At 47.9% G+C, this 15462-nt stretch overlaps 1 protein-coding gene across 1 annotated transcript in view; it reads right to left on the bottom strand.

Annotated features, from left to right (window-relative positions):
- Positions 1-9657: 9657 nt before the first annotated feature.
- The window catches only part of LOC115531877 (proton myo-inositol cotransporter), a 36736-nt gene continuing 30931 nt past the window's right edge, over positions 9658-15462 (bottom strand). Inside the window, exons 6-10 of the mRNA XM_030341197.1 lie at positions 15018-15138; positions 13397-13537; positions 12451-12569; positions 11795-11947; positions 9658-10052 (exon numbers count right to left, since the gene is read on the bottom strand). Of these exons, the coding sequence (XP_030197057.1) occupies positions 9826-10052; positions 11795-11947; positions 12451-12569; positions 13397-13537; positions 15018-15138 (761 nt within the window). The 3' untranslated portion in view covers positions 9658-9825. The remainder of the gene's footprint in view (positions 10053-11794; positions 11948-12450; positions 12570-13396; positions 13538-15017; positions 15139-15462) is intronic.

The following is a 15462-nucleotide window of genomic DNA, read 5'->3' as shown; positions in this document are numbered from 1 at the left end:
CTGAACTTTTTTGTAATAGTTTGAGGATTAAAACGAATAGTTACTCTAGTTTTGGCCTTCAGGAGTTCTTTGAGAAGAAGAAGATGAACAGTAAGCTCCACAACCTGGGCATCCCCGTCACCACCTCGCACAAGGGCACCGGGTCAGGCAGTATGGACCTGGTGACTCTGTTCATAGTCAACCAGATCGCGGCCAAGAAGGAAATCAAAGGTGAGAATCAGTCTGCCACACACATGTTTTTAGACGTATATGGACCCAGATAGGAAGAGGGATACGATAAGATGGCACAAATTACTTTGAAAATGTGGGAGTCGCAGCATAAAGTAGGCCTACATGATGGAAGTACATTTAGGGCATTTAGCAGACACTTTTATCCAAAGCGGCTTACAATAAGTACATTCGTCAGAAGAAAGAGAAACAACAATGTATCTCTGTCGGTACAGTAAGGATGTTAACACTAACAATCGTTAGGTTAACCCATTCCCTGTATACAACAAACGAAGAAGAAATTAAACTGAGATGAGGCCTACAATGAACTATGTATATACACAGCATGAATCAAAGATTCAAAGATTCAAAGGTTTAAGCAAGAGCATGAGAAGGTTGTGGGCTGTGATTCCAGACAAGCCTGTGGTGACGGTTCTGGGAGATGGGAAAGGACGCATGAAGAACCGACCGCTAGAGCTTCCCATGAGCCCCGGCTCTCCCTCCCAGCTCAGCCTGTCTGAGAGTGAGCCCTATTACAGGTAAGCTGGCTGAAAGTCAGCAATGATCACATGGAAAATCATGTTTCATTCCCTCAAGACACTGCATACAATATTGCAGTTGCATTCATTTTACCCTCTTGTTGAAGTTAGGGTTAGCAATAAATGTACATCTACATTCACATTTAGGGCATTAGGCAGACGGTTTTATCCAAAGTGACTTACAAAAAGTACATTTGTAAGAAGAAAGAGAAACAGCAATATATCTATTGAGGCTATGCAGAGTATAGGTGAACTCTGAACAAGTGAGTCCTGCCTATACATTAAATTGCACTACATGCAATCTATATGACTTTGAACTTCAAGATATGATGCAAGTGGTGACCTGAACCAGTATCTTCTAGAGTACATTATCTATGATCTGACTCAATGCTCAGTGTATACCAACTTGTGTACGGATGTCAATATGTTTCTAGTTTATTATTTGTTTTGTCCCATCTGTTCGTTCCTTCCTCCCTTAACTCCTTTCTACCTTCCCTATGTCCTTTGCTCCTCCCTCGTCTCCTAGTGTTCAGAGAGTGAAGCGGAGGAAACCCCTCATGTCAGATGCCTTCAGGTGTCAGCAGGTGAGCATGTGACCCACTTATCTTCACCACCAGTGGGAGCACATCTGGTATCTCTGGGGCACAGCAGCATGTATCTGATACGTGTTGCTGACTAGCGCGCCTTTAGCAAATGAAGCATTTAGTACATTTACATTTCGAGCATTTAGCAGACGCTTTTATCCAAAGCGACTTACAATAAGTACATTTGACAGAAGAAAGATACAGAGAGCATGTTCATAGGAACAAACGCCATGTACTAACAATTTCTAGGTTAACCCATTCCCCATACATAACAAAGACAGCTAGGGTAAGATGCTACACAATGCTTAGTACTTGACATGTGGTGTACCATGTATCTGATAGATACCTGGTCAATACAACTTCTAGTGCCATCATATAATCAGTGTTTGATATGTATTTCATCCGTGGTACATACATGGCACATTTTTTGTGTGCTACATACTGGGCCAATGAAACATGTGGAGGCACTAGAGTCATGTTTCCGGCGGTCTGCTCCATCCCCCAGCTCTCCCCGGTGCTGGAGTCTAGCTTCTCCGAACACAAGTCCTCAGACCCGGTCAAGCGCCACGTCTCTCCCGGCCTCAGCCCCTCCTCCTTAGCCTGCTCTGCCTCCTCCAGACCTGGCCCTGGAGGTAGCTCACACTGTTTCCTCACTCAAACCACTTCCTCAACACGTGTTTTCGACACGCCAATTTCCTTTAGCTGTTAGGAAACCCTTTTCCGTTTTATGAGACCAAGTCAACTGTTTGACTTTTGACTGTAGGTTCCGTATGCTGGGATGTGTTTGTGTGTTTTGCTCCGTGAGATAGCCATCACAACCGAATGTAACAATATACGGGGATGTGCGGTCTGAAACGGGCCTCTTTGTACTTTCACTGACTATATGTAACTTTGGAATATATCAATTGCAAAGTCAAGGACAGGGGGCATGGGGAGTCAGTCAGTGTTGGTTTGGTGGTTTGTCAGCAGTGTTTCCAAGGCGACCAGACCTCCAGCATCGAAACCTGTCCCAACTCCATCCCTGCACTCCGTCTCCTCCAGCATGGACCACCTCGGACCTCCAGGACACACAGGTACCGGGAGAACCCGATCCACATTCAAGGGCCCCCACACTACCACCATGTGTGATGCTGCTAAGGCCCCTACACTACCACCATGTGTGAGGCTTCTTAGGCCCCTACTAAGTGGGTGAATAATCAACTGTCCACCAGGTTATGTAATAGGGCCTTCATAGGACTTCATATGGTGTGTAGATTGGAACAGTAGTGTTTTAGATACAGGTCATACTTGGTGTTTAGGCTCCTGGGATTGCTGCCCTGGACATAATTTCCTGAAGGTGTTCCCAACTCTTTCCTAGTCAAACAAACCAGATTATATACATTATACACCAACTTCCAAGCACTAATCCGTGTTTTGGTTTTGTTTCCTAACGTTCCAACTGAGAGTCCCATAATGGTGTCTTCTGTGTTGAGTTCCGTCCCTTCTCCCGACCCGGGCCTATGAGGGACGTGACCCAGTGGTCCTCAGGATCCAGCATGCCCTGCTACCTCCCTGACCCCCAGTCGGTCTCCAGAGCCCTCTTCAGAAGCCCTCTCCTCCAGTGAGTGGGCCCTCGTTAGCCTCTGACTCAATCACTTTGAGGTCAGGAAGACGTGTAACTTTACATTTACATTTACATTCAGGGCATTTAGCAGACGCTAAATGACACTTACAATGAGAACATTTGTCAGAAGAAAGAGAAACAACAATATAACGCTGTCGGTATAGTAAGGATGTTAGTAGAACCAAGTGCCAAGCACTAACAATCATTAGGCCAACCCATTCCCCGTCTACAACAAAGATAGCTAGGGTAAGATGCTAGACGATGGTAAGTATTATTTTTCAGTGCAAGGACGCACAACGTACAATAAGTCTTCCCCAACACACACCGGCCACACTGAATCACTGTGAGCCAATCAGAATCCCAGGGAAAGGATGTGCACCACACCAAACTCGATAGGAGAACGAGGTGATGCATGTTGGCGGCACCAGGCGGAAGTTTCTCTGGTCTTTGTTTACAGGGATGGCCTGGCCAGGGATCAAGAAGGCTTCTCTAGTTTTCCAAGAGAAGAAGGTGACCAGGGATCCCTGGCCAGGGATCAAGAAGGCTTCTCTAGCTTTCCAATCAGCCAATCAGAGGATAGGCTGCCTCTGCTTGGCTTCACACTGGACCAATCGGAGACAGAGGAGCCGTTTGAGGAAGAGCTTTTCAGTGGATTTGGTGGGGAAGGTAGTCACTACTTTGGAAAAGTCTCTAAAAACACAAATCACATTCTGCTGTTTCTTTTAACCTTCCATTTGGTTTCAGCTTCTAATTTCCTGAGGTTGCAATCAGAAATTAATCTGATTGAGGAAACACCGGCCGCTGTTTCAACCTTACAGTAAGCTCCTTAAACTGAACTGAATGTGTGAAACTCATTTTTGATTGATATCAATGTAAACAGCCTTTTTGCAGAGAGTCTTTTCTCCTGTTTAAAAGTGAATTGTTTCATCCAGGAACCCCAGAGATCCACAGAGAGCTGACTGCAAGGACAAAACCTTAACACTGGTAGGCCCCTCAAACTTACAGTTTTGCTGCCCCCAAGTGGCCGTGATGGACACATTACAACAACACAAAGCAAGATAAAACACCAGAAATCAAAATTTGGGTCCTTAAATTAACACCGTTCTTCAGGGACTATGTCTTATTGGATCTTCACAGATGCTTATTGGTTATTAAAGTAAATTAAATGTATACAACACCCAACACCCATTCTCGTCATTTGTTTGCTCTGTTTTTTGCCTCATTCGTCAGGTGCCCAGCTGCACAAACAGGAGCTCTGGTGAGTGTTAACGTCACCACCCATGACATCAGGGAGTTCATGTGCTGATGGCCAACAACCTCACTCTGTTTCCACACCTTCCAGCCTGCCTGGAATGTTCCCCCAGCTACTCCCCTACAGACTGCGGCTGCAGCTCAGACTCCGAGAGTGTACGTTCAAATATTATATTAATGTTTATTATTACCCGACTCGGCGCTTCTGACAGTTCTGTTCAATGACATACTGGGAACCGTAGATTGGATTGATTGCTGATTGATTGCTGATTGATCTGTGATTGTTAGCTGATTGATGGTTGATTGTTTGCTGATTGATGGCTGATTGTTTGGTTATTGATTGCTGATTGATTGCTGATTGAGTTCTGATTGTTTGGTGATGGATTGCTGATTGATTTCTGATTGTTTGGTGATGGATTGCTGATTGATTTCTGATTGTTTTGTGATTGATTGCTGATTGATTTCTGATTGTTTGGTGATGGATTGCTGATTGATTGCTGATTGGTCCCCTGGTGGTGAATCGTTAAATGTGAAGCTCTCCACTCAGCAGTCGTCTCCCTGTGTGTGACATCAGCCCACAGGCTGTGGTTCTAAAAGGAGCCGTGTGTTTCAGGACGCAGCCGACTGCCAGCTGTGTCTGCTCGCCGGACGCTCCAACACCTCGGAGGACGTGAACGCCCTCAACAAGAGCTCCCAGTGGACCCCACAAGTCCCCCGCCCGTCCCGCCCCCCTACACCTTACAAACAGCCCCCAGGAAAGAGCTTGGACGAGCAGCCAGTGGACAGGAAGTCTGTCTCCGGCGACGGAGGGGCCCTGCAGCCAGAGGGCGACAGAGAGCAGACGGCGTCTCACCAAGTCGCCGGACCGCCACCCGAGAGCGAACCCCACAGTCCCCCCGACACCAGGGACTCGGCGACGCAGACGTGTGACGTCACAAAACGCCAGACGTCCGACGCCTCCACCCAATCGGAAGCGTGCGTCCCGGTCACCGGGTACGTCGGCGCTCCGGTGGGCCGCGCAGTACCACCTCACGCCACAGGGGGGCAGACCCGCTCCAGCCAGGACGGAGACGCTGCGGCCCCGGGCGCCATGCTATTAGCGGGCTCCCAGAGAGGAGACGATGGGCCGTGGAGGAGAGGCAGCAGAGAGGAAGGGCGTGGACACTACATCAGCGGTAATGCAATTAGACACGGCACTTTAAACACGGAGGGGACAGTGGGCCGGGACCACAGCCCCCCCCCCCCCCACTGGCATGAATGACGGTCAGGGTCCTAATGGGCCAATTAACTCCTTCACTTCACCTCTCATTTGAATACGCCACGATTTATATTAGGAATCAAGAGCAATCATCAGCAGTAATCTGGGACTAGTTGAGGCAGTTCATAAAATTAGACTGCTGAATGAATGGATGTGTTATTCGTATTGTATTCAATGTTTCAATAGTTGTTATAGCCCATGTGGGAGGGAGTCTTGTCAATTAAAATAAGTAATATACAGTATAAGCACCATAAGAGCTGATATATGATATCGTTTTTGAATCTATTTGGTTTGAAACTATAAGAAACGTGAGGAACCAGGAGGACAGAAGGTGTTTACAAGATGTGTTGTTTAAGTGTTGGTTTGCCTTTCTGTGGAACAACCTCCACTCTGATCTGTCCACTATGAACGGCTATGTTGTCTGGTCTCCTTACAGAGAGAGGACCGAAGCTCAGAGGAGGAGGAGGAGGAAGCGGAGGAGAAGCAGGAGGAAGAGGAAGAGAAGCGGGAGGAAGAGGAAGAGAAGTTGGAGGAGGGGGTGGAGGAGGAAGAGAAGCAGGTGGAGGAAGAGAAGCAGGAGTTGGGGGAGAAGGAGCAGGAGGAGATGGAAGAGAAGCAGGAGTAGGGGGAGGAGGAGCAGGAGGAGATGGAAGAGAAGCAGGAGGAGGAGCCGGAGGAGGAGGGAGGCCTGCCTGTGCTGCAGCGGCCCCTCCAGTGAAGGAGGTGACCTGTGGAAAGGTGCTGGAGGGGTCGGAGGAGGTGGAGACCCTGCAGGAGATCGCTGACATCCTGCTCATGTTGAGGCAGAGGAAGAGGGAGGGGTGAGGGCCAGGTGAAGAGGGCTTCGTTTACAGGTCTGTTCGCCCGCGTGCTGAAACAAGCTCTCCGTCACTCTTCAAACAGGGTTCACGGTTCATGTGTTTGTCGTTCTTCATGCAGTAAGTCAAATAAAACTGCATCATTTTGGGTTCTTTATTTAAAGTTTATTTATTTCCTCATATATTTATTCAAGTGTGTCCATGAATATATATTACGTTTTGTATACTATAAACAATAGCAAAAACTTGAACAAGAATCAAATATACTATATAGGTACTATACAGCAACATATTTGTCTATGAAAACTCATAAACTGTAGAACCACGTTTGTTTTACATAGAAAAACAAAATGGCCACTATGAACACACGCACACACACACACACACACACATATTTAGAAAAGAGCTAACTGAAGCCAACACGACAGAATCGGAGTAGGTCCAAGTTCGGACGGAAACACTCAAAGAAACGATAACGTATATCCAATCAAACCTCAAATGCACAGCCATGTTGGTGTGACATTAAAGTGCGTCTCAAAACTAAACCACTCTCCATATAAAACTAGTCGCTTGCCGTTTAATCAAAATACTTTTCAAAGGAATACCTTGACATTTTGAAATGTCCCTTTTGTGAATTAAATTTTACTGAATTTTATATATCATGTAAACTGATGTTGTTTCAAGTGGTGGACAGAAAATCGTTAATAAGTGACGTAAAGTAAATAAATTGAATATAATAGAAATATTAACAATCAAAATACAGTTTAAAATGTCAAGGTAATACTTTTTCTTGGAAAATCCTCTCATAATACAAATGTCTGAAATCCGATCTTCTGCACAGTTCGGACGATTGTTTCTCTTCTTGTGTTTCCGACAAAATGCGTCTTACAACATGAAAGCACAGACCTTCAGCAATGCTAACCTTATTTCCATTCTCAAATAATGTTCACTACAACAAACAATGTGTAATTAGCTTATAAGGTCACGGTTTTACGCTACAAAACAACACCGCAAATTACGCTAGGCTATTATGCAACCTTCAGGAGCGACGATATCGTAAATCATAGGCTGTGTCGTTTGTACAGGAGGCCCCGGAATACAATAACTGAATAAAACAACATGTGAAACGATAATATAAAAATAAAATTTCATCACTTGTTATGCTAGAAATCTGTACATACATGAACGATGTTGATCTAAAGAACACAATGTGGTCAAACACGAGCGTTTGTGCATTTCTGTGGGCGGGACTCTGAGTGAAGGTCTGGCTGCCGGTCGGGCTGAACGGTCAGACGTCCTCGGTAAACAGCAGAGTAACATGGGTTAACTTTGTACGATATACAGGCACTAACATGGTCACATTCAAATAAGAAGGCAAAATATTGGAAAAACACAGCTTCACTTCATATCCATCTACCTTCTCTACCTATCAGATCACAACAACCATATTATATAAACAATCATATATAATGTCAATTAAATTATATAGCATAATATAATATATATATTGTATTCCCTAACCTGTGATACTTCTTGAAAGGTACAAAGATCTGAAATCAATCATTCCTTGACGACTGCAGTCCGTCAGTGATCAATCAACCCAACGATTGATTAATCAATCTCAAGCATAAGTTAATTCCTGTGAAGTGCTACAAAGACTGGTAAAATCAACATTGATTTGTTAAAGCGAAACGGTTATTCAACATCAGTTAGCATATCAACAACTTATATTTCTGTCTATAAATATAGGACTGCTGCTTTTACTAATCTCCCGTTAATTCATCTCCCGCCCCATACTGACAGATACCCCTGGTCTCCTTCATTTGGTGTCTGTTGCTACAGCCCAAAGTGTTTTCAGAGAGAGGGAGGACAGAGAAGGGTTTAATGTAAATTTTGGTAAACAAACACCAACAGGCACATGCTTTAATCACGCTAACACACATGTGATGTCTGTACCCTAGGTCGTTTTCCCATTAGCACTACGACGGTGCCGAGTGGAGCCGTGACGCGCTGGCTTGCCTTTCCTCTACCGGTTTAAACTGGCGGTAATGAACCGTACCGGGCTGTGCCGTACCGTACCGTACCCGAGACGGGCCGTCTCCGAGGGCGGGGCGCAGCGAGCCCTGGGTGCAGCTCAGCGCGAGAAATTGTATTTCAAATCGATAGGAATAAAGACCTTTTAAAATACAATAAACTGGGTGACCTCGTGTCTGGAACGCACCGCCACGCACGCAGAGTACGGCTAGACAACACCTTGATTCTTTATTCTTTGTTCGGTCGTAATATAAGCCTGATTAAAAAGTAATGAAGGTTTGATAGATAGTGAACCACAGTGATGTGAGTTGGACGATATTATGATGCAAATACAAAATAGCTTGTTGAAATAGGACTATTATTCTTGGACGTTGCACAGCATTTCACACTATGCGATTGCTGATATTGTTATTCAATGCATTTTCTCATATCAAGTGTCGCATGTGGGGAAATAAGTGTGAAACAATGTGTAAACAAGACTAATCTGAAACAAATCGGCTCTCGATATGCCACTGAGAGTAAGAAGGAATGTGTGCTAAACGAAGCGATACAATGTCACGGTTGGCTTTAGTATAAGACTACTAGGCTACAATAAGTGTGAGTAGTGTTGTGTCGTCGACTCAAAATCAGCGCATCTTCAGTTAAACACACACCTTCAAGCGGGGAGCCCGGTGGCAACGGAGATGCAAATCCCAGCCGAACTGGTCTGAGCCGAACCAGTATAGCACAATGGAAAACGCCACCAGTGTGCCTAGCTGGAATCAGAGAGTCCAGCTATTCTATTTAACGCAAAGTATTCTATTTAATCGGTATATTTAGAGTTGACCTGATCCAATGGATGGATGATCTGTGCAGCATCAACATCTGGCTGCTCCACACACGGTCGTGAGCTCTGTGTCAACACCTCACACGAACCAGGTCAAAAAACATTAATCTTTGATAGTGGTGACTCACTGCAACAAAGATAAAGCTCCTTTGAGGAGGATATTTGTCTGTGGAATCACAACCGGGGGTGACATCACGGCCCCTTGATTAAAACCGTGCCGTAGGGTAATACTCTGCAACCCAACAAAACAGGATCTGTCCTGTGTGAGTCGGTATGCGTCTCTCTGTCTGTCCTCTCTCTCTCTCTCGGTCGGTCTCACCCTCCATCTCTCTCCCCCCTCTCTTCCCCTCCCTTGTTTACACTCTTGCTCTTTCTCGCTCCCCCTCTTTCCCTCCCTCTCTCCCTCTCCACCCCCCTCTCCCTCCCTCTCTGTTTACACTCGCTCTTTTTCTCTCTCTTTCTTTATCACCCTCTCCCTCTCTATCTCTCTTTCTCTTTTCCTCTCTCTCCCTCTCCACCTCTCTCCCCTCTCCCTCCCTCAGTGTTTACACTCTCTCTCTCCCTCTCTCTCTCTCTCCCCCTTCCCTTCCTCCCTGTTTTCTCTCTCTTGCTGCTAAATAAAAAGAACACAGATGAACACGTGGTGGACGGAAGCAGACACCAAACTCCTCCTCCTCGCCGTAGAAAACAAACCCGCGCTGCCGCCTAGTCCACGTCCGACGTCTCGTTGTCCGACAGGTGGTAGTTTGACCCCTTGACCCGGATGTACTCCACCTGCCGGCCCTCGTCCGACTCGGTGGCCCCGCAGGAGCAGAGGCGGCCCTCGAACAGGCCCTCCACCTCCTCCAGCCGCCGGCCCTTCGTCTCCGGGAGGACGGCGTACACGAAGACCACGCCCAGAGAGGCCGCGCCGGCGTACAGGAAAAAGGCCCCTGGGGAGAGGGAGGGGGGGAGAGAGGGGGGGAGGGGGAGAGAGAGCGAAAGAGGGAGAGTGGGGGGAGAGAGAGAATGGTACAGAGAGAGTGATAGAAAGGAAGGAAGGGGAGAGAGGGGAGACAGAGAGAGAGAAAGAGGGAGAGAGTGATAGAGAGAGAGAGAGTGATAGAGAGGAAGGGAGGGGAGAGAGGGGAGACAGAGAGAGAGAAAGAGGGAGAGAGCGATAGAGAGAGAGAGAGTGATAGAGAGGGAGGGAGGGGAGAGAGAAAAGGGTGGGCGGGATATTGTCACCTTAATATCAATAGAAAAACGATGGTATAAGAACTAATAATCCATTCAAACGGCCGCTTGTCCTGCATTAACCAAACAATGTTGTTGAAGAGCCAGCCTAACGACGGTGTTGGTGTTGGGCCTGATTCATTATTCATTGCATTTCATGTGCGCTGTCATACACAAGCAGAGGCAGGAGGAGATGGAAGCGCCTGCAGCTCCTGGTGATTCATTAGGAGGCTCTACTGAGACTCTACTGTAACCCACTGACAGGAGGCTGAGACTCTACTGAGACTCTACTGTAACCCACTGACAGGAGGCTGAGACTCTACTGTAGACTCTACTGTAACGCACTGACAGGAGGCTGAGACTCTACTGTAGACTCTACTGTAACCCACTGACAGGAGGCTGAGACTCTATCGTAGACTCTACTGTAACCCACTGACAGGAGGCTGAGACTATCGTAGACTCTACTGTAACCCACTGACAGGAGGCTGAGACTCTACTGTAGACTCAACTGTAACCCACTGACAGGAGGCTGAGACTCTACTGTAGACTCTACTGTAACTCTCTGATAGGAGGCTGGGATTCTCACAACCACACACACACACACAGGCACAACCAATCCAACGCACACACACACTCATGCACGCATGCACAAACATACACACACACGGGCACAACAATGCACACACACGCACACACACACACACACACACAAACGAGGAGGACTGGACTAAATACAGACACGCAGGAGATTCTCTCTCTCTCTCTCTCTCTCTCTCTCTCTCTCTCTCTCTCTCTCTCTCTCTCTCTCTCTCTCTCTCTCTCTCTCTCTCTCTCTCTCTCTCTCTCTCTCTCTCTCTCTCTCTCTCTCTCTCTCTCCCCATTATACTCTCCCTCCCGCCATAAATGTAACGTGTCAGGGGCTTAATTAGCATATTACCACCTAACACCCCGCGACCTCCCCTCCTACTGCCGTCTCCTCTGGGCACACGGCGTTAAACACCCTTCGGCCACTGCTGAGCAGCAGGGAACGCTTTCAGCTCAGCTGGGGAACATAGCGTGGAAATCATTTGACAAAACGGCTTTGTTTGGATTAAATGCAATGGATATGGATACACAGGAACAACTCTCTCTATTTCCCCTTCTCTCCCTCTCTCTCCCTCTCCCTCTCTCTCCCTCTCCCTCTCTCTCTCTCTCTCTCTGTACAAAACTGTAAAAACAACCTTAAGACCTTCATAAGCATTTCTCAAAGTTGTTATTGATAACTAAATAATGTTTTGAGACGAGAATGCGTCTCGAATCCTCCCCCATGTTGCCTTGATAATCCAATATGTAACCTATTCTACTGCATCATGGGAAATGTAGTTCTGGTTCCACCCTGAGGGTTAACTGGCAGACCCCTGGACTGTCAGCAACATGTCCCCGATCCCAGTGCATGCTGGGAGATGGAGTCCTGCCGTACCGTAGTAGGTGAGGAGCTGGGAGGTGTGCAGGAAGGTGAGGGACACCAGGAAGTTGAAGGACCAGTTGACCCCAGCCGAGCAGGCGTTGCCCGCGCCCCGCGCCCACAGGGGGTAGATCTCTGAGTTTATGGTCCAGGGCATCGGACCCATGCCTGGGGGAGGGAGGGAGAGGGGGAGGGGAGGGAGGGAGGGGGGGGGAGAGGGGAGGGAGGGAGAGAGAGAGAGAGAAGCGGTGAAAGGATCACAAAAGGATCACAAAAACGACACTGTGCATGTGCACGATGTCCTAGTGTGTGTGTGTGTGTCTACAGGTGTGTGTGTGTGGGCTTGTCCAGGTGTGTGGGAGTGTGTGTCTGCAGGTGTGTCTGCAGGTGTGTGCGTGTCTGCAGATATGTGTGTGTGTGTATGTGTCTCTTAAGGTGTGTGTGTGTGTGTGTCTCTTCAGGTGTGTGTGTGTGTCTTAAGGTGTGTGTGTGTGTGTCTCTTCAGGTGTGTGTTTGTGTTTGTGTGTGTCTCTTCAGGTGTGTGTGTGTGTGTGTCTTCAGTTGTGCGTGTGTGTGTCTCTTCAGGTGTGTGTATATGTCTGCGGGTGTTTCTTCAGGTGTGTCTGCAGCTGTGTGTGCATGGGTGTCTCCAGGTGTGTGTGTAGACCCACCAGGGGCGAAGGCGGCCAGGTAGAGCAGCAGCCCCAGCAGCACCAGCCAGGAGTAGGGCGTGGGGCAGTAGTTGAAGGCCCAGTAGGTCTGATCTCTGCCCTGGCTGGCGTTAGAGCAGCTGGGGGCAGAACACACCCACAGCTAGAGCCGATTCAGGTCAAATAGGATTCGTCTTAAAGATGTAGACTGTAGGGTAATATAAATTGGCATAAAGTGGGTCTAGACTAAATCAAGGCGCATCAAGTAAGACTGTGCCCCTCTTTGTTATTAGGCTGTAATTCAATGACACTGTCCCCTAAACTGCCTGTGAACCGTGTGAAGTGAACGACTGCAGCTCGGCTGTGTGAGTGGGAGGGGTTTGTGGAGAGTGGGAGGGGTTAAGTGTGAGTGGGAGGGGTTTTGGGAGAGTGGGGGGAGGGGGTTTAGTGTGAGCGGGAGTGGGTTTGGGAGAGTGGGAGGGGTTTAGTGTGAGAGGGAGGTAGTTTGGGAGCGTGGGAGGGGTTTAGTGGGAGTTGGAGGGGTTTAGTCTAAGTGGGAGGGGGCTGGGAGAGTGGGAGGGGTTTAGGGAGTGTAGTAAGATTATTGATGATTATTGATCCTCACACTCGCGGAAAGTATAAATTTGCTTTGCTCAACATAATGTAACTCACCTGGCCTGACCCCTCCCCCAAATGTAACTCACCTGCCCTGACTCCACCCCCACCATGTGACTCACCTGCCCTGATCCCTCCCCCCAATGTAACTCACCTGCCCTGACTCCGCCCTCACCATGTGACTCACCTGCCCTGACTCCGCCCCAACCATGTGACTCACCTGCCCTGACTCCGCCCCCACCATGTGACTCACCTGCCCTGACTCCGCCCCCACCATGTGACTCACCTGCCCTGACTCCGCCCCAACTATGTGACTCACCTGCCCTGACTCCGCCCCCGCCATGTGACTCACCTGCCCCACGCAGCTCGCTCGGTGGACGCCATGTTGACCGGAACGCAGGAGGAGGCGAAGGGCGCCTCCTCCTGAGATACTGAGCCGTTGTCACGGTAACAGAAGCCACAGCCGGGGTCCAGCATGCACTGCTCACACACCCTGTAGACAGACAGACAGACAGACAGGCAGGTAGACAGACAGACGGTGAGACAGGCAGACAGACGGAGAGGCAGTGATTGAGTTTTAATCGTGCTCTTTTGAAAACAGGAAGAGATGTGAGTCACTAATTGTGTGTGTGTGTGTGTGTGTGTGTGTGTGTGTGTGTGTGTGTGTGTGTGTGTGTATGCGTGCCTGCCTGCGTGCGTGCCTGCGTGCGTGCCTGCGTGCGTGCGTGTGAGAGCGAACGAGAGAGAAAGAGAGAGAGAGAGAACGAGAGAGCATGTTGTTCTGTTGTCCTCCATGACAGAACAGCGCTGCTGGTATTAGATGGTTTGTCTGTGCGCTCGATCAATACACTCAACCAACAGTCAACCAGCAAATCACTCATTCAGTCATTTAATCAATCAGTCAGTCAGCAGAGCACAAAACAACCCTGTTCTGTTCTGTTGTGCTCTTTACTGTCGTCAACCATCAGGGAATTTAAGGAATAAATCACCCTAAAGATATTCTAAGATCTGTCACTTGGTAACAGCTAACATAAAGTCATTATTATTAAAGTGTGTAAGCCTTCAATGCCCGCCATGGGTAGCCTAATGTCTATAAATAACATCATTGTATATTTCATTTAAATGTATCACGCAGAAGATTATGAATTCAATCTAATGCCCATCCTATATTCCTATGTTAACGGTGCGTTGCATTGTAATACAAATATCAACCTATATTCACACACGTATGTATATATATATATATATATATATATATATATAAAAACGTAAGGCATGACCTCTATTGGCAGTCGATGTGATGTCAAGGAAGACAGTGAGCCACATGCTAGCGGGCTTTAGCATGCTAGCAGCTGTTAGCATGCTAGCGGGTGTTAGCATGCTATCTCAAAGAACACTCACGCCCACAGGCGTACACCCCTCCAGCGTAGCTCATAGCGGCGATGAAGCTCGGAGTCGGATAACATTAACTCCTCTCCTGCGCCTCCGTCTACGTTGGGCTGTATCTCCTCAAATCGGCTCAAAGTAACAACATCATTCGTCACTTGCCACAGCTGCTGAAACTATATCTAAGAACAGCTTCAGAGTCTGTTAGATACCCGTCATCCCGATAGCGCTAGCGGCTAGCAGCTGTCAACTGTCATTTTCAAACTGCGCAACACACCTCGACATGCAGCCAGGCGTCATCCAGAGAAACGCCTTAACGACCAGACCCTCCTGCTCTCAGTCCGAGGAGCAATTTGAATTAAGAGACTTTATTTAAATGCATATTAGATTTGGATACTGATAAAGAGATAGTGCACTCTATATCCGCTGTTCTGTTGTGACAGGAAGTACAGACAACAGACAGGAAGTACAGACAACACACAGGAAGAGCAGAAATCAGGCAGGAAGAGCAGATAACAGACAGGAAATACGGACAACAGACGGGAAGTGCAGACGGGGCACTTCCTGCAGCGGCAAACTCTACTCACTGGTATTTGACGCAGGTGGAGTTGGCCAGGGCGGGGTCGGAGGGGTGAAGGGTCACGGGGGGTGTGTGCTGGGCAGAGAGAAGGAAGCCCACCGCCAGCAGAACCAAGCTCACGCACGTTCCTGTCCATCGACACAGAACCCCATTTAATATCTAACCCCAGACCGAACCCCAGTCATTTACTATCGGACCCCACACAGAACCTCAGCTGTTTACTATCTAACCCCCGACAGAACCTCATCCATTTACTGTCTAACCCTATACAGAACATTAGCTATTTACTATCCAGCCCCCCACAGAACCTGCCTCAGATCACTCCTTTGTTCTACAGAACACTCCTCGGTGTTACAGATCACTCCTCGGTGCTACAGATCACTCCTCGGTGCTACAGATCACTCCTCGGTGCTGTGCTACAGATCACTCCTCTGTGCTGTGCTACAGATCAC

Source organism: Gadus morhua, chromosome 19 (assembly GCF_902167405.1).
Source record: "Gadus morhua chromosome 19, gadMor3.0, whole genome shotgun sequence".
Lineage (NCBI taxonomy): Eukaryota > Metazoa > Chordata > Actinopteri > Gadiformes > Gadidae > Gadus > Gadus morhua.
This window is presented reverse-complemented; position numbering and strand designations above follow the sequence as displayed.